General features: G+C 51.4%; 1 protein-coding gene across 1 annotated transcript; it reads right to left on the bottom strand.

Annotated features, from left to right (window-relative positions):
* Nucleotides 1-692: 692 nt before the first annotated feature.
* LOC120461842 (uncharacterized) lies at nt 693-25,679 on the bottom strand. The gene is made up of 3 exons (XM_089124592.1): nt 25,434-25,679; nt 1,000-7,117; nt 693-811 (listed from the first exon to the last, which is right to left on the bottom strand). Exons 1-2 carry the CDS (start codon nt 25,677-25,679, stop codon nt 1,448-1,450), a joined length of 5,916 nt encoding a protein of 1,971 aa, XP_088980718.1. The 3' UTR covers nt 693-811; nt 1,000-1,447.
* Between the last annotated feature and the right edge of the window lie 1,018 nt (nt 25,680-26,697).

Raw genomic sequence — 26,697 nt, 5'->3', positions numbered from 1 at the left:
CAAATTAGAAAATGCATTCCCAGAGAAAATATCTTAAATAGTTGGTCCTTCGTAACTCAGAGGATTTAACTTAGTTTTCAGTTTTATTCAGCTTAAAGTTTTAACAGATTTTTTTATTTATTCTGAAACTCCCTATTACCCCTTTTCCACCAAAGCATTCTGAGAGCCGGTTCGGAGCCGGTGCCTGCGCGCGAACAAGTTCTTTGTGTTTTGACAGCCAAAGAACCGGTTCTCGGCCAGGAGAAGTGGTTCCAAAGCGGCACCAAGTCTGGACTAGAACCGTTGCTGGACTAGAACCGTTCTTTTACACTGTCATGCTTACATCGGGGGCTGGGGCGGGTTTAGATGTGTTCTAAACATCTAATCATCTGACCATAATAAAGGATCGCAAAGCCAGGACAAACATTTGCAGAAACACGATGGAGTCCGCCTTTGTAATTATGCTTGAAGTTGGCACAAGCATTTCTATTTTTTTTATTTTTTTTATTTTATTGAAAATATTATAAGCAAAGAAGAAAACAGTCACAATATAGAACAAATAAATGGAAAGAAAAAAAGACACAAGATGGGTACACTAGTAGTAGTAGTAGTTATGTTTATTTCATTCATGGATATTTCCATTAACTTACTTCATCATTATTATTTATGCAATTTATAAACCATGATGAAAACGAGGCAGGATTAAGAATTGTTACTCCCCTCGAGTTTTAATAAAGGCTCAAGTCATTCCTGGATTTTCACGGGCATATTTATTCCATGACGGACATGTCTTTACATGTTCACTTGTTGCATTTCCAAATTGCCGTCAGAACTGGTATATAAATAAAACACAGAAAACGTAAATTAACCTTAAATTCTTGACATATTTGCAGGCAATACTAAACAGAAATCACAAACTAAAAAATAAAGTATACATTTATGCAATGTAAAGTAAATTGGCTTTGTTACAAACACAGTCACGTTATACAAATACATGACAAAGAAAGAGAAAATATATACCTCATTGGCCACATGCACTCGAGAGGGTAAACTTAGAAGGGAATTCGTCTTCAATCCTCAACAATAAAACTTATAAATTATCTTTATAATCTTCCATGGCTTTTTAGAAAACCGCAGCACATTTCTCTCATCAAGAACTTAGCGAGTGTACCCATAAAGCGTCCCTATAGCAACAAATTATGATTTCCGCACGGAACAAAAAATAAGTTCCACCCTTTTTCTCACAGTTTTTAACAAAAGAAATAATCATGAAATTATTATTTATTGACCATGAAACATTTCAATCGTATGATTTTTAACCTCATATATTTATATTTTAATTGTGAACCATATTTAACAGAAATGCATAAGTTGCCTTTGATTGCAGCTACACTCCCACCAAATCACTTGTGATTTCAACCAATGAACTGGGTGAGTGTGTGAGTGATTACTGTAAGTTAAAGTTATGTTAGTCAGCTTCAAGTAATGTGACTGTCTTGTGGATAGGTCTCTCCAGATAGACTGGTTTGCTGAGTCTTTTTCCTTGGTCATCTAATGATGAATTGCTGATGAGTAACTGGACCTTTCTCACACATCCATCTTCAGCTGGATACACAGTGGTGACTTTAGCCAGCTTCCATTCATTTCTGGGTGCTGTATCGTCTTGTACAATTACTATATCATTGACTTTCGCATTTCTCTTTGTCTTGTGCCATTTCTGTCTTTGTTGTAAACTCAAAAGGTACTCCTTTTTCCATCTGTGCCAAAATTCATTGGCAAGGTATTGGACTCTACGCCATCTCTTGCGGAGATAGAAGTCTTCTTTTACGAAGTTTCCAGGTGGAGGCAAGATTATTGAGGACTTCATTGTCAGAAGTAAGTTGGGCGCAAGAGGCTGAGGACCTGTTGGTTCACTGAGTAAGTGTGCGGTCAAAGGTCGGCTGTTTATGATTGCCATCACTTCATAAAGATAGGTCCGTAAGGATGAACTGTCGAGTGTTCGAGATGACTGATCCAGGATGGATGTTAACACACTTCTGATTGTCCGGATCTGCCTTTCCCAAACTCCGCCCATATGGCTAGCAGAGGGAGGATTCATGACAAACTCACATCCTAGTTTTTTAAGGCATTCTTGATCCATTTCCTTTACTGCTTCCAGGAATTCACGCCTCGCTCCAACAAAATTGGTCCCCTGATCTGATTGGAGTTGGCGAACATTTCCACGTATGGCAATGAAGGCACGAAGTGAGTTGATGAACGCATCGGTTGATAGATCATCAAGTAACTCTATGTGCACTGCACGAGAGCACATGCACGTGAACAATAGTCCATAACGTTTCAGCTCTTTTCGACCTTCTTTGATGTAAAATGGACCGAAACAATCCATCCCGCAATACGTGAAGGGAGGAGTTGTCTCCATTCTCTCACGTGGCAGGTCTGCCATTCTCTGTACTTCAGTGTGACGTCTAAACTTTCTGCACTTCACGCAGTGATAGATGACTGATGACACAGCTTGACTACATCCGAGGATCCATATGCCATTTGATCTCAACTCGTTTATGGTTATGCCACGCCCCTGATGTTGCACTTGCCTGTGATAGTGATCAATCAGTAACCTTGATATGTGGTTGTTCTTTGGTAATATGACTGGATGTTTGATGTGCGGATGCATGGCAGCATGTTCTAATCTACCTCCCACTCTAAGGATGCCCCTGTGGCCTAAGAAGGGATTGAGACGGTATAACCTACTGGTTTTGTCTTTGGTCATCTCCTTTTGTGACTTAAGATCATTGATCTCTTTGGAGAAGACTTCCCTTTGTACAATGAGCATGATGGTAAGCTCCGCATCCTGTCTTTCCTCAAGACTTGTGGCTTCATTGGTTCTCTGTATTGTACCCTTCAACTCCTTGAGAAATCTTTGAAGTCTGGCGATTGCTTTCACTAGTCTTGTCCAACTTGAAAACTTAAGAAAGCGATTAGAGAGCAAATCTGTTGTTGTTGAGGTCTGGTGCACAATGACTCTGCGAACTTCTGGATCCTTGGCATCAAGTTCTCTCACCTCAACATCACCGCTTGGAAGCTCTTCCCGCCAGAGAAACTCTGGACCACAAAACCAATTGGAAGCAATAAACTCTTTTGCCTTAAGCCCTCGCGACGCATAATCAGCGGGATTGTCTTCTGATGTCACGTATTTCCACTGGGTTGGTTTTGTGCTTTCCTTGATGCGCTGTATGCGGTTAGCTACGAAGACATGAAACCGTTTTGCGTCATTATTAATGTATCCCAAGACGACGTTTGAATCTGTCCAGAAGAATTCTTGGGCGTCTTCAAACTCCAATTCTCCTCTGAGCATGTCACTTGTGCGTACTGCTACAACTGCTGCAGACAGCTCAAGTCTTGGCACCGTGGTTACCTTTGTGGGGGAAACTCTGGCCTTGGCCATGACTAGAACGCAGTGTATCTGTCTCGTTATGCTGATTGCTCTCAGATAAGTACAGATTCCATACCCTGTGACACTTGCGTCTGAAAAATGATGGACTTCATACTTGTGAACGGTCTTGAAATCTACTGGTAAATAGCATCGCTCAATCTTGACATTGGCTAAGTTCTGTAGATCCAGTAGCCAGGACTCCCACCGTGACCTCAGCTCATTTGACAGTGGCTCATCCCAGTCGATCTTCTCACGACACATTTGTTGAAGTATTTGTTTCCCAAGTAGGACAAAAGGTGCCACAAAGCCAAGTGGATCGAAGATTGAGGCTACTGTGGACAAAACTCCTCTTCGAGAGAGAGGGTGCTCATTCACAACTACTCGAAACTGGAAATGGTCTGAAGCGACACACCATTTGACGCCTAGAGCTCTTTCAATCTGTTGTTCGCCAAGAGCTAGGTCTTGTTTCATTACCGTCTCTGCACAGTCTTCCTTCGGGAGGGATGCTAATACTTGTTGGCTGTTTGAAATGAACTTATGAAGTCGCAACTTGCCTGTATTGCAGAGTTGTTTTGCTTCGTTTACCAACTGAATAGCCTCTTCTTCTGTGTGGACACTTATTAGGCCATCATCCACATTGAAGTTTCTCTCAATGAAACGAATTGTGGCTTCACTGAAAGAAGCTTGCCCTTGAGCTGCGATGTACTTGAGGCCGTAGTTTGCGCAGCCGGGTGAGGAAGCGGCTCCAAACAGATGGACACACATACGGTAGACGGAGGGGTTAGAGTATAAGTCTCCATTGTCCCACCACAGAAAGCGGAAGTAGTCTTGATCTTCTGGCTTGACGTGGAATTGGTGAAACATGCGTTCTATGTCGCACATCACTGCTACTTGACCCTTACGAAACCGGCATAGAACACCAACCAGGGTGTTGGTCAACTCAGGCCCAGTGAGTAGAAAGTCATTTAAAGACACACCTTCGTACCTCGCAGAGCAATCGAACACGACTCTAATTTTTCCAGGTTTCTGAGGGTTATAGACCCCATGATGAGGGATGTACCAGGAGGGGCTTTTGTCCAGTTCGTCAGGTGGAACCTTTTCCGCATCTCCACGTGTTATTGTTTCATTCATGAATGTTGTGTAGTCTTTGTGGTATTGCGTGTCTTTCTCAAATCTTTTCTTTAGACATTTGAGTCTGTGTTCGCCACAGATCTTATTAGCTGGCAGATTTGGTCTGTCCTTCTTAAAGGGTAAGGGCAACTCACAGTGACCATTCGCTTTCATTTTCACTCCTTCTTCCATTATGGAAATGAAACGCAAATCCTCTTGGGAGAAGTGAGCGTCCTCCACGCGGCGTTCATTGAAATCAGACTCCAGTACTTTTATCACATCTAGAGGTGTGACTAGCTCTTTGACTTGTGTACGACAGACGTACATGACTTCATTTGGTAAGGAGTTTGATGACTGAACAGAAGGTGTCACTTCCTTCACTATGACTCTGTGGCTGCTTCCTATAGCGTCACCATAGTCCACACAGGGATCAGTACCGCCGACTATAGTCCAGCCAAGATCTGTTCTTTGAGCGAATGGTTCATTGTCCTTTCCTGACACCACTTCTCTGGGTAGCAGAGCTTGCGAACAGTTATACCCTATAAGCAGGCCGACATCGCACTCTATCATGGGAGGGATCTCTTCAGCAAGGTTCTCTAGGTGAGGCCATGCTCTTGCCGTCTTAGGTGTGGGAAGATGACTTAGATTGGCAGGGATAAAGTCTCTGGTGTATGTAGTTGGGAGAGGGATTCTCTTGGATGTGTAGAAGCCTCTGATTTGTAGCCCAAATAGCTTTTGACTTGTAATGACTGTGTCCCTGGATGACAGTGTGGAAAGTTTCAACTGCACTTGTTTCCTTTCTGTGATTAAAGCGTCTGCCTTTTCTTGAAGAACGAAAGTGGTGTCGCTCTGACTGTCCAGAAGGGCATAGACAAGAATCTCGTGTTCTGGATCGCTTGTTGTGGACAACCAAACTGGAACGATTGTGGATGTGAGATCACTGTTAGTGTTTTGGACAACACGGTTGGATATTGCCTTGTTTGATGTTTCTGAACTTGGTTGTTTGGTTTCCCTTGTGTCCTTTTGTTCCTTGTCAGGATCCTTTGTCCTTTTGACTTCCCTGTCACGTTCCTGATGTAAGCATGTTGGATGTTTCCCTTTGCATGTATTACAAACACTTCTCCTTTCACATTTTTTTGAATGGTGACCAGGGTTGAGACATCCAAAGCACAAGCCCTTTGTTTGTACAAACTTGACTCGATCAGCAATTGACTTGTCCATGAACTTTCGGCAGACATGAATTCCATGGTTTGGTCTTTCACAAAAGATACACATCTTAGTGTCTGATTTCTCTTCAGAACTGCTTGCTAACACCTTTGCACCCACACTTCGGATCTTTGAGGTCTTTGTTTTTTCAAAGTCACTTGCCTTTAGTGCATGAAGCGATGTTATTGGATTGCACGCTATCTTCGCCTCTCTTGTAACAAAGTCGACAAAGTTGCTGAATGTCGGAAATGACCCACTTTGTTCTTGTATGTCAATGACTTTTCTATTCCAGCTCGCCGTTAACCAATCAGGAAGCTTGCTGAGTATTTTCTGATTTTCGCTGCAGTCATTGAGAACTTCAAGATTCTTAATCTGGAACATTGCTGCTTCACAGCCTCTGAGAAAGTCTGAGAACTCTTGTAGTTCAGCACTGTCCCTTGGTCCTATCCTTGGCCATGATGTGAGCTTATCCCTGAAGGCTTTGGCGATTACAAATGAGCTTCCATACCTTTCCTCCAGAATGTTCCATGCTGCAAGATACGCTGTGTCCGTTCCTAACAGGAAATAACTCTCAATTGCTTTTCTTGCTGGCCCACCAACATATTTCCGGAGGTAGTAGAGCTTTTCATTTACTGGGATGTTCTTCCTGTCTATCAGGGTTTGAAAGGACATTTTCCAATCCTTATACTTGAGTGGGTCTCCAATGAAGACTGAAGGTTCTGGCACTGGTAAACGGCTTATGTTAATTGACTCTGCTAACGCCCTGGCTAATGCAGTAGTGCTGTCTTCTTGTGTAGCATTGGTTGCACGTTGCCAGCTTGTGGCCTCTTGTGGCACAGTGCGTTGTTGCGGGTGAAATTCTGGCAAACTAACCAGGTAAGGTGTGGCTTCTTTCGGCCTGGACTTACTGTGTAGAAGCTCTGATATTTCTTCATCTGAAGTTGATTCTTGCTCGTAGACTTTCAGACGTGCTTCGGCGGCTTTCATTTTCTTGACAGTTTCTAAGCGTTCTATCTGCCTTCGCTTTTCTTCTAATGTCTTCTGTTTTTCAGCATTTTCTGCTTCTTGTTGTGCAAGTCTTTTTCTGTTTTCAGCTTCAAGATTTTCAAGTTCCCTTTGCTCATGCTCCATTTCTTGCATCACTTTCAAGGTAGCTTCAATTGCAGCCAGTTCTGCTGCTGCTTCTTGTTTCTTTGCAGATGAATTACTCGAATGGCTTGAACGCGTGGTTGCACTACCTGTATGTTTGGACCTGTAAGATGCTGAAGATTGGAACACTGAGCCAGCCTCACTCCAGTGAGTTGACCTTTTAGCTGGGTATTTACCACACTCCTCTTCTTTAAGGATCTCTGATGCATGTTCTATTATCTTTGCAGAAACAGCATGACGTGTCTATTCGACGACGAGTGTCACTGTCAGGAGTGTTGTGACTGCGCAACTCGTGATAGGTTTGCTTTACTTCTCCAGCAGCATTTTGGACGCTTACAATGTGATCCCGTAAGCTTGCAGTGTTAGGTGCATCGAGTGCTCTCTTAGCTTGTTTGACAATAGCTTTCCATTTGTCATAATTAGTCTTAAAACGACACTGAAGCTTATTCACTCTTTCTTCGTGTAGAGCCTGGCCCTTTTCAGTAAGCTTTCTGTTTCTTTGGCTTTTTCTCAAAGCATCTTCAGCTACTTGACTTGAATTTGCCTCTTGTGGTGGGTTTGAGTCAACAGTTTCTTCAACGGGGCTTGCTTGATCCTGCAACTTCACAGCTTCACTTCCTTGGACTTCAGGCTCAGCCATTTCACTACTTGAGCTAATGTATGTGTGTTGACTTAAATTCAGATTACTTGTGTTTGTAAAATTACCTAGATTAGTTTAAGGCACTATGGATATAATACTCTTAAACTGTAAATATGAACTCTGTTAGAATTAACTAAAAAATGTGTAAACACCTTAATGCAAATAATAAACTGTTTTCACCTTGTATGAAAATAAAGAAAATTGACCTTCAATGTCAAAGAAAAAACAATATGACTTAACTATGCCTTAGTGCACCTTTAACTTTGCAATATAGTGTTAGAATGTGCAATTTGTAATTTGTGTATTAAATCACCTTACAAAGAAATAAACACAATTAAACTTAATCTTAATTGCAGACACATACACTTCAGCCCCTTTTAGCACTTTAGAGTCCCTTTAAAGTTAGCAGAATCAAACTACTTCTTAACATTTAACTTGTTTAAATGTGTTACTTATTTGTAGCTTGAATCCACGACACTTCTGGACTCGGGTTGCCACTTGTCGGGTTTCCTCATGCAGTCCGAGTTGTCTTTGATGCTCGTGAGCGTAGTTAACGATGTAACGAGCTGTTAGTTTATGGCTCCGTCGCAACCGGCACCGCTCTCTTCTCCTCCAACCCGAAGCAGGCTGAGTTCTGACTGTTACTCCCCTCGAGTTTTAATAAAGGCTCAAGTCATTCCTGGATTTTCACGGGCATATTTATTCCATGACGGACATGTCTTTACATGTTCACTTGTTGCATTTCCAAATTGCCGTCAGAACTGGTATATAAATAAAACACAGAAAACGTAAATTAACCTTAAATTCTTGACATATTTGCAGACAATACTAAACAGAAATCACAAACTAAAAAATAAAGTATACATTTATGCAATGTAAAGTAAATTGGCTTTGTTACAAACACAGTCACGTTATACAAATACATGACAAAGAAAGAGAAAATATATACCTCATTGGCCACATGCACTCGAGAGTGTAAACTTAGAAGGGAATTCGTCTTCAATCCTCAACAATAAAACTTATAAATTATCTTTATAATCTTCCATGGCTTTTTAGAAAACCGCAGCACATTTCTCTCATCAAGAACTTAGCGAGTGTACCCATAAAGCGTCCCTATAGCAACAAATTATGATTTCCGCACGGAACAAAAAATAAGTTCCACCCTTTTTCTCACAGTTTTTAACAAAAGAAATAATCATGAAATTATTATTTATTGACCATGAAACATTTCAATCGTATGATTTTTAACCTCATATATTTATATTTTAATTGTGAACCATATTTAACAGAAATGCATAAGTTGCCTTTGATTGCAGCTACAAGAATATCTTATATTTCCTGCCCCCTCCACAAAAGGATGAAAATAAAAATAAACTCAACATATCAAAGAGACTCAACATGTCAAGTCCCTGTCAATTCATGATGATAACTAATGAAACAAACCAGAAACCAAGACATCAACCTGAAACAAATTTCCAAAGAAAAACTTCATCATCATCAACTTCTATAAGTGTTCATACAAATCCATTGTTCCCTTTCGTAGTCACTTCGAGTTACGTCAGAAGTGACGGAGATTGGGGGATTTCGCATAGAAAGCCAATCCTCTTCGAGTATTTAAACACGAGCCAATGGCATGCAATGCCTTGGGGCTGCGGAAATTTGCATAGCGTACTCCGCCCTACTCCGTGAGTATAAAAGGAGGAAGTGAACGCAACCGCAGTATGTTTTCGCTTCGGAGCCAAGAGAACCTCTTCACTCCTGAAAGCCATTCTCACTGTTCAAGACTCTTCGAGACGAGCGTCCTCTTCAGTGTTGGTGTGACGGCGGTACCCAGCGAGATTCTGCATCGCCTGCGATCTGAGCAGTGGTCTGCCAGACTTTGCGCTTCTCCCTGGTCGCTTCAGCACTGAAAGAGTGAATTTCCTCCTCTCATTGAAAGAGCTGCACGCGCACGTCTTTTTAAAGACGGTTCGCCCGTGTTCTTCTGGGTGTGGTTGATTTCTGTCGTCATCTGATGGTCACGATCGCTGCTTTGTATGCCTGGGCATTTCAACATGCAGCAGCAGCGTTCGTGGATGACTCATGTTCCTTCTGTGGGAACATGACCATCTCTACACTGAGGTCGAGACTCAATGATCTCACTTGAGTGAGAGTTCCGGTCCCCCCCGCTCGATCGGTTTCCTCCATAGGGGGCCCGTCGACCCGGGGACCTGGTGATTTTACGGTGATGGTGTGGGATAAAGCCCCGACGATTCCTCGGGCCACACCTCCCGCCTCAGTGCGAGAGCCAGCGAGCGTTAGTTTGATTCAGTCGGTTGCTTCTTCGGTGGCACCGGCTGCTTCGGGCAGCGCTCCAGATGATGATGCGATGTCGATCACAGCATCACTAGGCGGGCTTGACTCCTCGGGAAGTGAGGATGCGGCCGCGTTGCCTCCCTCGGGAGCGTCAGCGCCGCCGTGTCTGATCCCGCGATGATGGCCGTGCTATCTCGGGCATCCGTGAGCATCGGGTGGGGGTGTAACTCCGCCCTATCCCGATCTCTCGCGGCTGAATAATTGGTTTTTGGGTAACGCTGCCGCCTTACGGCCACGGCCACGGCCAACCCCAATTTCCTTTTTTTCCCCGAGTTGCATGCGGAACTGACACGCACTAAAAAATAAATAAATAAATTAAAAAAAAAAAAAAAAAAGCATGCTTTAGTTCCCCGCCCTTCCTCCCCTCGGCGATGCGGCTGTCTGTGGGTACGCTGGGGCTCCCCCGGTCAACCGGCGGTTGCTCTCAGATGCCCTTCCAAAGCCTATGGGTTCTCGTCGTCTATGGCGGCGCGATTCTGTAGAGCGGCGGGACAGGCAGCCTCCGCCCTGCATATGATGAGCACCTACAAAGCTAGCTGCTCAGGAATGTGCACGAGGAGGTGACGGACCAAGCGAGCTGCGAGCCTGCCGCCTACCTTGTCCTTAAACGGGTCACGGAGGCGGTCGCTCGCTCCCATGGTCAGGTGATGCCCACCGCTGTGGTCCAGGAGCATCATAATGTTCGGCGGTGCGGTCCAGGACTTTGCCCAGCACTTCTCGACCGCCTAGGAGCAGACGAAGGCGGTTTCTCTGCCCCGACGGCCAGCTGCTGCCTCCAACCAGCCGTCGGCTCGGACGCCTCCGCCAGCTCGCCGCCGAGGACGCCCCCCTGCGGCTCCCTTCCCTCCCACGCGGCCCCAGCAGCAGCCTTCAGCCGGTTCGCGTCGCGGAGGAGGCCACAGGTAAGCGCTCCCCCCCCAGGCCGTGTGCCCCGCTAAACGCCAGGCGAAGCGATGTTCCTGAGGCGGGCCGCTCAGTGATAGTGTCATGGTTTTTCTCAGGAGGCGGTAGCAGGGCCCCTCCTTCCCCGGTGGAGGGCCGGTGGAGAACCTTTTGTTCTAGCTAGCTCCCTGAGCTGGTTGAGGAAAAGCTGACACTGTCATTGAGCACACAGACTGGAATGAGCGCGCACGACGTCCAGTGCGTCGCCCCGTTCATTCCTCTCTGTCTCGGAGGGCGCGGAAGGGTGCGTGTGTCGTCCCCGGGCTACGCCAATCCCTTCCCCCTCTATCGCCAGACCCCCGGCAGAACAGACCCCCGTGGAACGCTCTGCCTTCCCTGGTCTCTTCTGTCGGGGAGCGGGTTTCGACGGTGCATCCGGACGGGGTAACTCCTGCACGCATGCCGGTCGACCCGCCTTGCTGCCCCTCCGGGGGGACGTCTGTGGTTCGCATGACCCCGTTGGCTCACTTCCTGGAAGCCTGGCTAGCGCTTCCCGGGGTATCCCGCTGGGTCATCAGAACGATCAGATTCGGCTACGCGATTCAGTTCGCACGGTCTCCTCCCCGCTTCAGGGGAGTTCGCTCCACGATGGTTGGTGGCAATGCCCCAGTCTTGAGAGCGGAGATTGCGACCCTGCTGGCGAAGGGTGCAATCGAGACGGTCCCTCCAGCCGAGGTGAGGTCCGGGCTTTACAGCCCCTACTTCATTGTCCCCAAAAAGACCGGTGGGTTACGACCGATCCTGGACCTGCGCATTTTGAACCGTTCTCTCCATCGACTACCGTTCAAAATGCTCACGGCCAAACGCATTTTCGAATGTGTTCGGTATCAGGATTGGTTTGCAGCGATCGACCTGAAGGACGCGTACTTCCATGTCTCCATTCTCCCTCGACACAGACCGTTTCTTCGGTTTGCCTTCGAGGGCCAGGCATACCAGTACGCCGTTCTCCCATTCGGGTTAGCTCTGTCCCCTCGCGTCTTCACGAAGATCGTCGAGGCAGCCCTTGTTCCCCTTCGCGAACACGGGGTTCGCATCCTGAACTATCTCGACGACTGGCTGATACTAGCACACTCTCGAGCTCAGGTTTGCGAACACAGAGACCTGGTGCTACGGCACCTAGCCCGTCTGGGCCTTCGGGTCAACCGGGAAAAGAGCAAACTTTGCCCCGTGCAGAGGATCTCTTTTCTCGGCATGGAGATAGACTAGGTCGCCATGTCCGCCCAGCTCACGAACGAGCACGCGCACTCACTGCTGGCTTGTCTTCGACAGTTCGAGAGCAAGAGTGCGGTTCCACTGAAACTATTTCAGAGGCTCCTGGGGCATATGGCATCCGCGGCAACGCCGCTCGGTTTGCTTCATATGAGACCGCTTCAGCTGTGGCTTCGCGATCGAGTCCCGAGGTGGGCATGGCATCGCGGCTCGCTCCGAGTTCCAGTGACTCCGACGTGCCGCCGAACCTTCTTCCCGTGGTCGAACCTCAGCTTTTTACGGACAGGGGTCCCTATTCAGCGAGTTTCCAGGCATCTCGTTGTCTCCACGGATGCGTCTACCACGGGTTGGGGTGCCATGTGCAATGGGCATGCAGCCGCCGGTTCCTGGACAGGAGCCCAGCGCCTCATGCACATCAATTGCCTCGAGCTGTTGGCAGTACGGCTCGCCCTGCACCGCTTCCGAGCGTTGCTCAAGGGCCAGCATGTGCTTGTCCGCTCAGACAACACTACGGCAGTAGCGTACATCAACCACCAGGGGGGTCTACGCTCGCGCCGGTTGTCGCAGCTCGCCCGCCACCTCTTGATATGGAGTCAGAAGCACCTGAGGTCCCTTCGTGCAGTTTACATTCCTGGAGACCGGAACTGGGCAGCCGACGAGCTGTCCCGGGCCCGTCCCATCTCCGGCGAATGGCGACTCCATCCCCAGTCGGCCAGCTGATTTGGGACCAGTTCGGGGAGGCACAGATAGACCTGTTCGCCTCTCGGGACTCGTCCCACTGCGCCCAGTTTTATTCTCTGACCCGCGGCACTCTCGGCTCGGATGCGCTGGCGCACAGCTGGCCACGGGGCCCACGCAAGTATGCGTTTCCCCCAGTGAGCCTCCTTGCACGGGTGTTGTGCAAGATCAAGGAGGACGAGGAGCAGGTCTTGCTGGTAGCCCCCTATTGGCCCACCAAGACGTGGTTCTCCGAACTCATGCTCCTCGCGACAGCACCTCTTTGGCCTATTCCTCTGAGACCGGACCTACTCTCTCAGAGACGGGGCACTCTGTGGCACCCTCGTCCCGATCTTTGGAGGCTGCACGTGTGGCTCCTGGACGGGACGAGGCAGGTTTGAGTTCGCTGCCACCTGCGGTGGCGGCAACCATCACTTCCGCAAGAGCGTCGTCCACGAGACACCTTTATGCGTTGAAGTGGAACCTCTTCGTCAATTGGTGTTCTTCTCGCGGAGAAGACCCCCGGAGATGTTCGATCAGTGTCGTGCTTTCCTTCCTGCAAGAAGGGTTGGAGCGCAGGCTGTCTCCCTCCACCCTTAAGGTTTACGTTGCGGCCATTGCCGCTTCTCATGAAGCAGTGGAAGGTAAGTCCTTAGGGAAGCACGACCTGGTCATCAGGTTCCTGAGGGGAGCGAGGAGGCTGCATCCGCCTCGTCCTCCCCTCGTACCCTCTTGGGACCTCTCGGTAGTTTTAAGTGCTCTGCAGAGGCATCCATTTGAGCCTTTGCAATCGGTAGAGTTAAAGTTTCTGTCCATGAAGACAGCACTCCTGGTTGCATTGGCCTCCATCAAGAGGGTGGGGGACCTGCACGCATTCTCCGTTGACGAAGCGTGCCTGGAGTTCGGGCCGGCTTACTCTCACGTGATCCTGAGCCCCCGGCCTGGATATGTGCCCAAGGTTCCCACCACTCCCTTCCGGGACCAGGTGGTGAACCTGCAAGCGCTGCCCCCGGAGGAGGCAGACCCAGCCTTGGCACTGCTCTGTCCAGTACGTGCTCTCCGCACCTATGTCGACAGAACGCAGTGTTTCAGGACCTCAGACCAGCTCTTTGTCTGTCATGGAGGGAGCCAGAAGGGAAGGGCTCTCTCAAAGCAACGGCTGTCCCACTGGATAGTGGATGCCATTGCTTTGTCTTACCAGCAGCAAGGCCTTCCGTGCCCCCTTGGTGTGACGGCCCATTCCACTCGGAGTGTAGCCTCCTCTTGGGCTTTAGCGCACGGCGCCTCGCTAACAGACATCTGCAGAGCTGCAGGCTGGGCGACACCCAACACCTTCGCCAGATTCTATAATCTGTGAATTGAGCCGGTATCCTCTCACGTACTCGTTTCGGCCAGTTCTGGATCCGCTCAGGTGTCTTCGCTTGCTCGCCACTCCACTCCCCGGACTGGATAAGTGCGATATTTCCTCAGTTCTTCCATTGAAGTCTTGAGTCCTCCAGCACCGACGATGTGGGCACCACTGCTGTTGCTCTGGATGCTGGCTAGGTGCCTCCATGCGTACGGTTCCCCATGGTAACCGTCTCATGTGTATTATCCACTGTAAGCCTCTCTGAGCATGTGTCTTCCCTTGGCAAGCCATCTGCCACCCCTGGAGCTGAAATCTTAGCAGCCACCTGCGGTTGGTGCTCCGGGAGCCAGAAGGGAAGGGCTCTCTCAAAGCAACGGCTGTCCCACTGGATAGTGGATGCCATTGCTTTGTCTTACCAGCAGCAAGGCCTTCCGTGCCCCCTTGGTGTGACGGCCCATTCCACTCGGAGTGTAGCCTCCTCTTGGGCTTTAGCGCACGGCGCCTCGCTAACAGACATCTGCAGAGCTGCAGGCTGGGCGACACCCAACACCTTCGCCAGATTCTATAATCTGTGAATTGAGCCGGTATCCTCTCACGTACTCGTTTCGGCCAGTTCTGGATCCGCTCAGGTGTCTTCGCTTGCTCGCCACTCCACTCCCCGGACTGGATAAGTGCGATATTTCCTCAGTTCTTCCATTGAAGTCTTGAGTCCTCCAGCACCGACGATGTGGGCACCACTGCTGTTGCTCTGGATGCTGGCTAGGTGCCTCCATGCGTACGGTTCCCCATGGTAACCGTCTCATGTGTATTATCCACTGTAAGCCTCTCTGAGCATGTGTCTTCCCTTGGCAAGCCATCTGCCACCCCTGGAGCTGAAATCTTAGCAGCCACCTGCGGTTGGTGCTCCAGTGACTCCATATGCGTTCCTTCGTGGCCATATGTGTATTCTTAAGTCCTCCCTTCGGTAGGCATCTGGTAACATGTCCCTCCCGGGATATGTTTCCCAGTGTACCTTGGTAATCCTGTGTCAAAGTAGAATCCCTAAAAAAGAGAGAGGAGGGGTCCAGACTTTCGCAGGGCACTGGAAGACAGCTTGAAGATGGCGTGATGGCACAGACCCCCAATCTCCGTCACTTCTGACGTAACTCGAAGTGACTACGAAAGGGAACGTCTCGGTTACGTATGTAACCCTCGTTCCCTGAGTAGGGAACGGAGACGTTACGTCTCCCTGCCACTTCTGCTGTATCACTGGGTAGACGCCGAGTTCAGTCTTGGCTCCTCAGCGAAGACATACTGCGGTTGCGTTCACTTCCTCCTTTTATACTCACGGAGTAGGGCGGAGTACGCTATGCAAATTTCCGCAGCCCCAAGGCATTGCATGCCATTGGCTCGTGTTTAAATACTCGAAGAGGATTGGCTTTCTATGCGAAATCCCCCAATCTCCGTCACTTCTGACGTAACGTCTCCGTTCCCTACTCAGGGAACGAGGGTTACATACGTAACCGAGACGTTTTCTCTTTAAATCTCTTTTTAAACTGAAATATATTTTTACATTGCTTTAGTTCTTTTTGCAAAGAATTCCAAACTTTCACTCCCACCACTGAAGTAAAAAAATTGTTTTGCTGTTGTCCTTGCAGTTTGATACCTAAAATGTCCCTTTCTTCTTCCTTCATTTTCTATAAGTATAAACAAGCGTTGAAGGTTTGTGGGCAATACTCTATCTTTTGCTTTCTTTTGTCCCAGACAACTGGGATTCACTGATAATCCGCTGTTACTGGTGAACGGGGCCGGACCGACTATCTCCCGCCTCAGCGTTCATTCTCCCGTCCCGAAAGCAGTATCAGCTAATATCACCGTCGACACTAGCTTTCCCGCGAGTGGGTGTGGTTTCCACGCAGCCAGCCGACACGCACCCAGTGTTTGAGAACAGCGATAACTGCTAATTTTTTCAAGATTTTGATAGCTTATTTTATGTACTTACCGGCTTTTTTTAGCATTCAAATTTGGCTGGGTGGCTAATAACACATTTTTCTGTGGTGTGACAAACTCAGAACACATACTTAATTTTGACTTTACAGGGACTTTAAATATGATTCGCACGACTCTCTTTTGTAATAGAAAGAGTGACCTTGTATTGCTTCGGTATGTGCTTCCCCACACCTCCACACAGTAGCTGATGTAGGGCCACACCAGTACACAATACAAGGTTCTCAATGCCTTATAATCTAACACATGTTTTACCTTATTCAGTACAAAAATACTCTTAGATATCTTTTTATGTATGTGTGAGATATGTGGTTTCCAAGTCAATCCTTCATCTAATGTCACACCTAAAAACCTGATTTCCCAACTTTCGTTATTTTTGTTCCTGCTACTGATAGTACAATACTTTCATCTTTTTTTATATTACCAATCATAAACTTTATTTTCTTTAAATTTAATGACAACCTATTAATATCAAACCATTCCTTCACTTTAACCATTTCTTCCATACTAATTACCAATTCATTTAAATCATTTCCTGGGAGGTAAATATTTGTGTCATCTGCAAAAAGAACAAAATTCAATAACTTCGATACATCACAGATATCATTAATATAAAGTATAAATAATTTCGGTCCTAAAACTGAACCTTGCGGTACACCACATTGAATTGGCATATTATTGGATTTATTATTGTTATACTGAACATACTGTTGTCTTTTATTCAAATAACTACTTAACCAATCCAACACTATTCCTCTCACACCATATGATTGTAGCTTTGATAACAAGATTGAATGATCAATTGTACCAAATGCTTTCTTTAAATTGATAAACAAACCTATTGTATATTTCTTGTTATCAGTTGCATTAACTATGTCCTCAACTATATTCATGGTCGCAGAAGCTGTAGATCTACCTGAACGAAATCCATACTGACTCTCATCTAACAACTGTTCCCTTTCGTAGTCAATTCGAGTTACGTCAGAAGTGACGGAGATTGGGGGTTTCGCATAGAAAGCCAATCCTCTTCGAGTATTTAAAAACGAGCCAATGGCATGCAATGCCTTGGGGCTGCGGAATTTTGCATAGCGTACTCCGCCCTAATCCGTGAGTATAAAAGGAGGAAGTGAACGCAACCGCAGTATGTTTTCGCTGAGGAGCCAAGAGAACTCTTCACTCCTGAAAGCCATTCTCACTGTTCAAGACTCTTCGAGACGAGCGTCCTCTTCAGTGTTGGTGTGACGGTGGTACCCAGCGAGACTCTGCATTGCCTGCGATCTGAGCAGTGGTCTGCCAGACTTTGCGCTTCTCCCTGGTCGCCTTAGCGCTGAAAGAGTGAATTTCCTCCTCTCTTTAAGTGAAAGAGCTGCACGCGGCACGTCTTTTTAAAGACGACTCGCCCGTGTTCTTCTGGGTGCGTTCGTCTCATGTCATTCTCTGATGGTCGCGATCGCTGCTCTGTGTGCCTGGGCTTCAGCATGCAGAGCAGCGTTCGCGGATGTTTCATGTTCCTTCTGAATGGGAACATGAGCATCTCTACACTGTGATCGAGACTCAATGATCTGATAGTGAGAGTCCCCGTGTCCGTTACTCGTTCTGCTTCTTAAAATAGAAGCTGTTCGACTCGCGGATAGGGTGATATGATATGTGTGACAAAAAACCCCGACGTTAGTTTCTCGGGTCACACCCACCGCTCAGTGTTAGAGCCAGTGAGCGCTGTATCGCTTCAGACGTCTGCCTCTCTGAGGTACCGTCTGTTTCGCTCGGCGCTCCAGAGAATGATGCGACGACGATCGCAGCATCACAAGGCGGGCTTGACTCCTCGGGAAGTGAGGATGCGGCCGCGTTGCCTCCCTCGGGAGCGTCGGCGTCGCCGTGTCTGATCCCGCGATGATGGCCGTGCTATCTCGGGCCTCCGTGAGCATCGGGTGGGGGTGGAACTCCGCCCTATCCCGATCTCTCGCGGCTGGATAATTGGTTTTTGGGTAACGCTGCCGCCTTACGGCCACGGCCAACCCCAATTTCCTTTTTTTCCCCGAGTTGCATGCGGAACTGACACGCACTAAAAAAAAAATAAATAATAATAAAAAAAAAAGGGTGCTTCAGTTCCCCGCCCTTCCTCCCCTCGGCGATGCGGCTGTCTGTGGGTACGCTGGGGCTCCCCCGGTCAACCGGCGGTTGCTCTCAGATGCCCCTCCAAAGCCTATGGGTTCTCGTCGTCTATGGCGGCGCGATTCTGTAGAGCGGCGGGACAGGCAGCCTCCGCCCTGCATATGATGAGCACCTACAAAGCTAGCTGCTCAGGAATGTGCACGAGGAGAGGACGGACCAAGCGAGCTGCGAGCCTGCCGCCTACCTAGTCCTTATACGGGTCACGGAGGCGGTCGCTCGCTCCCTTGGTCAGGTGATGCCCACCGCTGTGGTCCAGGAGCATCAAAAAAAAAAGAATGTTCGGCGGTGCGGTCCAGGACTTTGCCCAGCACTTCTCGACCGCCTAGGAGCAGACGAAGGCGGTTTCTCTGCCCCGACGGCCAGCTGCTGCCTCCAACCAGCCGTCGGCTCGGACGCCTCCGCCAGCTCGCCGCCGAGGAAGCCCCCCTGCGGCTCCCTTCCCTCCCACGCGGCCCCAGCAGCAGCCTTCAGCCGGTTCGCGTCGCGGAGGAGGCCACAGGTAAGCGTCCCCCCCCCCTCAGGCCGTGTGCCCCGCTAAACGCCAGGCGAAGCGATGTTCCTGAGGCGGGCCGCTCAGTGATAGTGTCATGGTTTTTCTCAGGAGGCGGTGGCAGGGCCCCTCCTTCCCCGGTGGAGGGCCGGTGGAGAATCTTTTGTTCTAGCTAGCTCCCTGAGCTGGTTGAGGAAAAGCTGACACTGTCATTGAGCACACAGACTGGAATGAGCGCGCACGACGTCCAGTGCGTCGCCCCGTTCATTCCTCTCTGTCTCGGAGGGTGCGGAAGGGTGCGTGTGTCGTCCCCGGGCTACGCCAATCCCTTCCCCCTCTGTCGCCAGACCCCCGGCAGAACAGACCCCTGTGGAACGCTCTGCCTTCCCTGGTCTCTTCTGTCGGGGAGCGGGTTTCGACGGTGCATCCGGACGGGGTAACTCCTGCACGCATGCCGGTCGACCCGCCTCGCTGCCCCTCCGGGGGGACGTCTGTGGTTCGCATGACCCCGTTGGCTCACTTCCTGGAAGCCTGGCTAGCGCTTCCCGGGTATCCCGCTGGGTCATCAGAACGATCAGATTCGGCTACGCGATCCAGTTCGCACGGTCTCTTCCCCGCTTCAGGGGAGTTCGCTCCACGATGGTTGGTGGCAATGCCCCAGTCTTGAGAGCGGAGATTGCGACCCTGCTGGCGAAGGGTGCAATCGAGACGGTCCCTCCAGCCGAGGTGAGGTCCGGGCTTTACAGCCCCTACTTCATTGTCCCCAAAAAAGACCGATGGGTCACGACCGATCCTGGACCTGCGCATTTTGAACCGTTCTCTCCATCGACTACCATTCAAAATGCTCACGGCCAAACGCATTTTCGAATGTGTTCGGTATCAGGATTGGTTTGCAGCGATCGACCTGAAGGACGCGTACTTCCATGTCTCCATTCTCCCTCGACACAGACCGTTTCTTCGGTTTGCCTTCGAGGGCGAGGCATACCAGTACGCCGTTCTCCCATTCGGGTTAGCTCTGTCCCCTCGCGTCTTCACGAAGATCGTCGAGGCAGCCCTTGTTCCCCTTCGCGAACACGGGGTTCGCATCCTGAACTATCTCGACGACTGGCTGATACTAGCACACTCTCGAGCTCAGGTTTGCGAACACAGAGACCTGGTGCTACGGCACCTAGCCCGTCTGGGCCTTCGGGTCAACCGGGAAAAGAGCAAACTTTGCCCCGTGCAGAGGATCTCTTTTCTCGGCATGGAGATAGACTCGGTAGCCATGTCCGCGCAGCTCACGAACGAGCACGCGCACTCACTGCTGGCTTGTCTTCGACAGTTCGAGAGCAAGAGTGCGGTTCCACTGAAACTATTTCAGAGGCTCCTGGGGCATATGGCATCCGCGGTACGCCGCTCGGTTTGTTCATATGAGACCGCTTCAGCTGTGGCTTCGCGATTGAGTCCCGAGGTGGGCATGGCATCGCGGCTCGCTCCGAGTTCCAGTGACTCCGACGTGCCGCCGAACCTTCTTCCCGTGGTCGAACCTCAGCTTTTTACGGACAGGGTTCCCTATTCAGCGAGTTTCCAGGCATCTCGTTGTCTCCACGGATGCGTCTACCACGGGTTGGGGTGCCATGTGCAATGGGCATGCAGCCGCCGGTTCCTGGACAGGAGCCCAGCGCCTCATGCACATCAATTGCCTCGAGCTGTTGGCAGTACGGCTCGCCCTGCACCGCTTCCGAGCGTGCTCAAGGGCCAGCATGTGCTTGTCCGCTCAGACAACACTACGGCAGTAGCGTACATCAACCACCAGGGGGGGTCTACGCTCGCTCCGGTTGTCGCAGCTCGCCCGCCACCTCTTGATATGGAGTCAGAAGCACCTGAGGTCCCTTCGTGCAGTTACATTCCTGGAGACCGGAACTGGGCAGCCGACGAGCTGTCCCGGGCCCGTTCCATCTCCGGCGAATGGCGACTCCATCCCCAGTCGGTCCAGCTGATCGTCGTCCACGAGACACCTTTATGCGTTGAAGTGGAACCTCTTCGTCAATTGGTGTTCTTCTCCCTGAGAAGACCCCCGGAGATGTTCGATCGGAGTCGTGCTTCCTTCCTGCAAGAGGGGTTGGAGCGTAGGCTGTCGCCCTCCACCCTTTGGATTTATGTCGCGGCCATTGCCGCGTCTCATGATGCAGTGAAAGGTAAGTCTATGGGAAGCATGACCTGGTCATCAGGTTCCTGAGGGGAGCGAGGGGGCTAAATCCGCCTCCCTCCCCTCCTGCCCTCGGGGGACCTCTCAGTAGACCTGGGTGCTCTGCAGAGGCCTCCCCTGGAGCCTTTGCAGTCGGTGAGTTTTTGCCCTGTCCTATGTAGACAGCACTCCTGATTGCATTGGTCTCCATCAGGAGAGTAAGGGACCTGCACGCACTCTCTGTTGACGAAGTGTGCCTGGAGTTTGGGCCGGCTTACTCTCACGTATTCCTGAGACCCCGGCCTGGATATATGCCCAAGGTTCCTACCACTCCCCTCCGGGACCTGGTGGTGAACTTGCAAGCGCTGCCCCTGGAGGAGGCAGACCCAGCCTTGGCACTGCTCTGTCCGGTACGTGCTCTCCGCACCTATGTCGACAGAACGCAGTGTTTCAGGACCTCAGACCAGCTCTTTGTCTGTCATGGGGGGAGCCAGAAGGGAAGGGCTCTCTCAAAGCAATGGCTGTCCCACTGAAAGAGTGGACGCCATCGCTTTGTCTTACCAGCAGCTAGGCCGGCCGTGCCCCGTTGGTGTGACGGTCCATTCCACTCGGAGTGTGGCCGTCTCTTGGGCTCTAGCGCATGGCGCCTCGCTAAAAGACATCTGCAGAGCTGCAGGCTGGGCGACACCCAACACCTTCGCCAGATTCTATAATCTGCGAATTGAGCCGGTATCCTCTCACGTACTCGTTCGGCCAGTTCTGGATCCGCTCAGGTGTCTTCGCTTGCTCGCCACTCCACTCCCCGGACTGGATAAGTGCAATATCTCCTCAGTTCTTCCATTGAAGTCTTGAGTCCTCCAGCACCGACGATGCGGGCACCACTGCTGTTGCTCTGGATGCTGGCTAGGTGCCTCCATGCGTACGGTTCCCCTTGGTAACCGTCTCATGTGTATTATCCACTGTAAGCCTCTCTGAGCATGTGTCTTCCCTTGGCAAGCCATCTGCCACCCCTGGAGTTGAATATTAGTAGCCACCCTGCGGTTGGTGCTCCAGTGTTTCCATATGCGTTCCTATGTGGCCATATGTGTATTCGTAAGTCCTCCCTTCGGTTGGCAGCTGGTAGCATGTCCCTCCCGGGATATGTTTCCCAGTGTACCTTGGTAATCCTGTGTCAAAGTGGGATTGTGTCAAGACTGAACTCGGCGTCTACCCAGCGATACAGCAGAAGTGGCAGGGAGACGTAACGTCTCCGTTCCGTACTCAGGGAACGAGGGTTACATACGTAACCGAGACGTTCCCTTTCGTAGTCACTTCGAGTTACGTCAGAAGTGACGGAGATTGGGGGTCTGTGCCATCACGCCATCTTCAAGCTGTCTTCCAGTGCCCTGCGAAAGTCTGGACCCCTCCCTTTTTTTTTCTTTTTTTTTTTTTTTAGGGATCCTACTTTGACACAGGATTACAAAGGTACACTGGGAAACATATCCCGGGAGGGACATGCTACCAGATGCCTACCGAAGGGAGGACTTAAGAATACTCATATGGCCACGTAGGAACGCATATGGAGACACTGGAGCACCAACCGCAGGTGGCTGCTAAAATTTCAACTCCAGGGGTGGCAGATGGCTTGCCAAGGGAAGACACATGCTCAGAGAGGATTACAGTGGATAATACACATGAGACGGTTACCATGGGGGAACCGTACGCATGGAGGCACCTAGCCAGCATCCAGAGCAACAGCAGTGGTGCCCGCATCGTCGGTGCTGGAGGACTCAAGATTTCAATGGAAGACCTGAGGAATACCGCACTTATCCAGTCCGGGGAGTGGAGTGGTGAGCAAGCGAAGACACCTGAGCGGGTCCAGAACTGGCCGAAACGAGTACGTGAGAGGATACCGGCTCAATTCGCAGATTATAGAATCTGGCGAAGGTGTTGGGTGTCGCCCAGCCTGCAGCTCTGCAGATGTCTGTTAGCGAGGCGCCATGCGCTAGAGCCCAAGAGGAGGCCACACTCCGAGTGGAATGGGCCGTCACACCAAGGGGGCACGGCCGGCCTAGCTGCTGGTAAGACAAAGCGATGGCGTCCACTATCCAGTGGGACAGCCGTTGCTTTGAGAGAGCCCTTCCCTTCTGGCTCCCCCCATGACAGACAAAGAGCTGGTCTGAGGTCCTGAAACACTGCGTTCTGTCGACATAGGTGCGGAGAGCACGTACCGGACAGAGCAGTGCCAAGGCTGGGTCTGCCTCCTCCAGGGGCAGCGCTTGCAGGTTCACCACCAGGTCCCGGAGGGGAGTGGTAGGAACCTTGGGCATATATCCAGGCCGGGGTCTCAGGAATACGTGAGAGTAAGCCGGCCCGAACTCCAGGCACACTTCGTCAACAGAGAGTGCGTGCAGGTCCCTTACTCTCCTGATGGAGACCAATGCAATCAGGAGTGCTGTCTACATAGGACAGGGCAAAAACTCTACCGACTGCAAAGGCTCCAGGGGAGGCCTCTGCAGAGCACCCAGGTCTACTGAGAGGTCCCCAGAGGGCAGGAGGGGAGGGAGGCGGATTTAGCCCCCTCGCTCCCCTCAGGAACCTGATGACCAGGTCATGCTTCCCATAGACTTACCTTTCACTGCATCATGAGACGCGGCAATGGCCGCGACATAAATCCAAAGGGTGGAGGGCGACAGCCTACGCTCCAACCCTTCTTGCAGGAAGGAAGCACGACTCCGATCGAACATCTCCGGGGGTCTTCTCAGCGAGAAGAGCACCAGCTGACGAAGAGGTTCCACTTCAACGCGTACAGGTGTCTCGTGGACGACGCTCTAGCGGAAGTGATGGTGGCCGCCACCGCAGGTGGCAACGAACTCAAACCTGCCCCGTCCCATCCCGGAGCCACACGTGTAGTCTCCAGGATCAGGACGAGGGTGCCACGGAGTGCCCCGTCTCTGAGTGAGTAGATCTTGTCTCCGAGGAATAGGCCAAGGAGGTGCTGTCGCGAGGAGCATGAGTTCGGAGAACCACGTCTTAGTGGGCCAATAGGGGACTACCAGCAAGACCTGCTCCTCGTCCTCCTTGATCTTGCACAACACCCGTGCAAGGAGGCTCACTGGGGGAAACGCATACTTGCGTGGGCCCCGCGGCCAGCTGTGCGCCAGTGCATCTGTACCGAGCGAACCGTCGGTCAGGGAATAAAACCGGGCGCAGTGGGATGAGTCCCGAGAGGCGAACAGATCTATCTGTGCCTCCCCGAACTGGTCCCAAATCAGCTGGACCGACTGGGGATGGAGTCGCCATTCGCTGGAGATGGGACGGACCCATGACAGCTCGTCGGCTGCCAGGTTCCGGTCTCCAGGAATGTATACTGCACGAAGGGACCTCAGGTGCTTCTGACTCCATATCAAGAGGTGGCGGGCGAGCTGCGACAACCGGTGCGAGCGTAGACCCCCCTGGTGGTTGATGTACGCTACTGCCGTAGTGTTGTCTGAACGGACAAGCACATGCTGGCCCGAGAGCAACGCTCTGAAGCGGTGCAGGGCGAGCCGTACTGCCAGCAGCTCGAGGCAATTGATGTGCATGAGGCGCTGGGCTCCTGTCCAGGAACCGGCGGCTGCATGCCCATTGCACATGGCACCCCAACCCGTGGTAGACGCATCCGTGGAGACAACGAGATGCCTGGAAACTCGCTGAATAGGGACGCCGGTCCGTAAGAAGCTGAGGTTCGACCACGGGAAGAAGGATCGGCGGCATGCTGGAGTCACTGGAACTCGGAGCGAACCGCGATGCCATGCCCACCTCGGGACTCGATCGCGAAGTCACAGCTGAAGCGGTCTCATATGAAGCAAACCGAGCGGCGTTGCCGCGGCCGCGGATGCCATATGCCCCAGGAGCCTCTGAAATAGTTTCAGTGGAACCGCATTCTTGCCCTCGAACTGTCGAAGACAAGTCAGCAGTGAGTGTGCGCGCTCGTTCGTGAGCTGCGCGGACATGGCGACCGAGTCTATCTCCATGCCGAGAAAAGAGATCCTCTGCACGGGGCAAAGTTTGCTCTTTCCCCGTTTGACCCGAAGGCCCAGACGGGCTAGGTGCCGGAGCACCAGGTCTCTGCATTCGCAAACCTGTTCTCGAGAGTGTGCCAGTAACAGCCAGTCGTCGAGATAAATCAGGGTGCGAACCCCGTGTTCGCGAAGGGGAACAAGGGCTGCCTCGACGATCTTCGTGAAGACGCGAGGGGACAGAGCTAACCCGAAAGGGAGAACCGTGTACTGATGCCTGGCCTCGAGGCAAACCGAGAGCGGTCTGTGTCGAGGTGATATGGAGACATGAGGGTACGCGTCCTTCAGGTCGATTGCTGCAAACCAATCCTGAAGCCCAACGCATTCGAAAATGCGTTTGGCTGTGCGCATTTTGAACGGCAGTCAAAGGAGAGTACGGCTCAAAAATGCACAGATCCAGGATTGGCCGTAACCCACCGGTCTTCTGGGGACAGTGAAGTATGGGCTGTAGACCCGGGCCTCACCTCGGCTGGAGGGACCGTCTCGATTGCACCCTTCGCCAGCAGGGTGCAATCTCCGCTCTCGTGACCGGGCCATAGCCACCGACCACCGTGGAGCGAACTCCCCTAATGCGGGGAGGAGACCTTGCGAACTGAGTCGCGTAGCCGAATCTGATCGCTATGATGACGTAGCGGGACAGGCCGGGGAGCTCTAGCCGGGCTCCCAGGAACTGAACCAGCGGAGTCATGCGAACCACAGACATCCCCCCGGAGGGGCAGCGGTACAGGGAGACCGGCATGCGCACAGGAGTTACCCTGTGCGGATGCACAGTCGATCCCCGTTCCCCGACAGAAGAGACCAAGGAAGGCAGAGCGTTCCACGGGGGTCTGTTCTGCTGGGGGTTTTGCGATAGAGGGGGAGGGGAGTGGTGTAGTCGGGGGACGGCACACGCTCCCATCCGCACCCTCAGAGACAGAGAGGAATGAACGGGGCGACGCACTGGACGTCGTGCGCGCTCATTCCAGTCTGTGTGCTCAATGACAGTGTCAGCTTTTCCTCAACCAGCTCAAGGAGCTAGCTAGAACAAAAGATTCTCCACCGGCCCTCCACCGGGGAAGGAGGGGCCCTGCTACCGCCTCCTGAGAAAAACCATGACACTATCACTGAGCGGCCCGCCTCAGGAACATCGCTTCGCCTGGCGTTTAGCGGGGCACACGGCCTGAGGGGGAGGGGGGGGCGCTTACCTGTGGCTTCCTCCATGACGCGAACCGGCTGAAGGCTGCTGCTGGGGCCGCGTGGGAGGGAAGGGAGCCGCAGGGGGGCGTCCTCGGCGGCGAGCTGGCGGAGGCGTCCGAGCCGACGGCTGGTTGGAGGCAGCAGCTGGCCGTCGGGGCAGAGAAACCGCCTTCGTCTGCTCCTAGGCGGTCGAGAAGTGCTGGGCAAAGTCCTGGACCGCACCGCCGAACATTATGATGCTCCTGGACCACAGCGGTGGGCATCACCTGACCAAGGGAGCGAGCGACCGCCTCCGTGACCCGTTTAAGGGCAAGGTAGGCGGCAGGCTCGCAGCTCGCTTGGTCCGTCCTCTCCTCGTGCACATTCCTGAGCAGCTAGCTTTGTAGGTGCTCATCATATGCAGGGCGGAGGCTGCCTGTCCCGCCGCTCTACAGAATCGCGCCGCCATAGACGACGAGAACCCATAGGCTTTGGAGGGGCATCTGAGAGCAACCGCCGGTTGACCGGGGGAGCCCCAGCGTACCCACAGACAGCCGCATCGCCAAGGGGAGGAAGGGCGGGGAACTGAAGCACGCTTTTTT

Source organism: Pimephales promelas, chromosome 20, assembly GCF_988280905.1.
Source record: "Pimephales promelas chromosome 20, fPimPro1.hap1.1, whole genome shotgun sequence".
In the NCBI taxonomy this organism is placed as follows: domain Eukaryota; kingdom Metazoa; phylum Chordata; class Actinopteri; order Cypriniformes; family Leuciscidae; genus Pimephales; species Pimephales promelas.
This window is presented reverse-complemented; position numbering and strand designations above follow the sequence as displayed.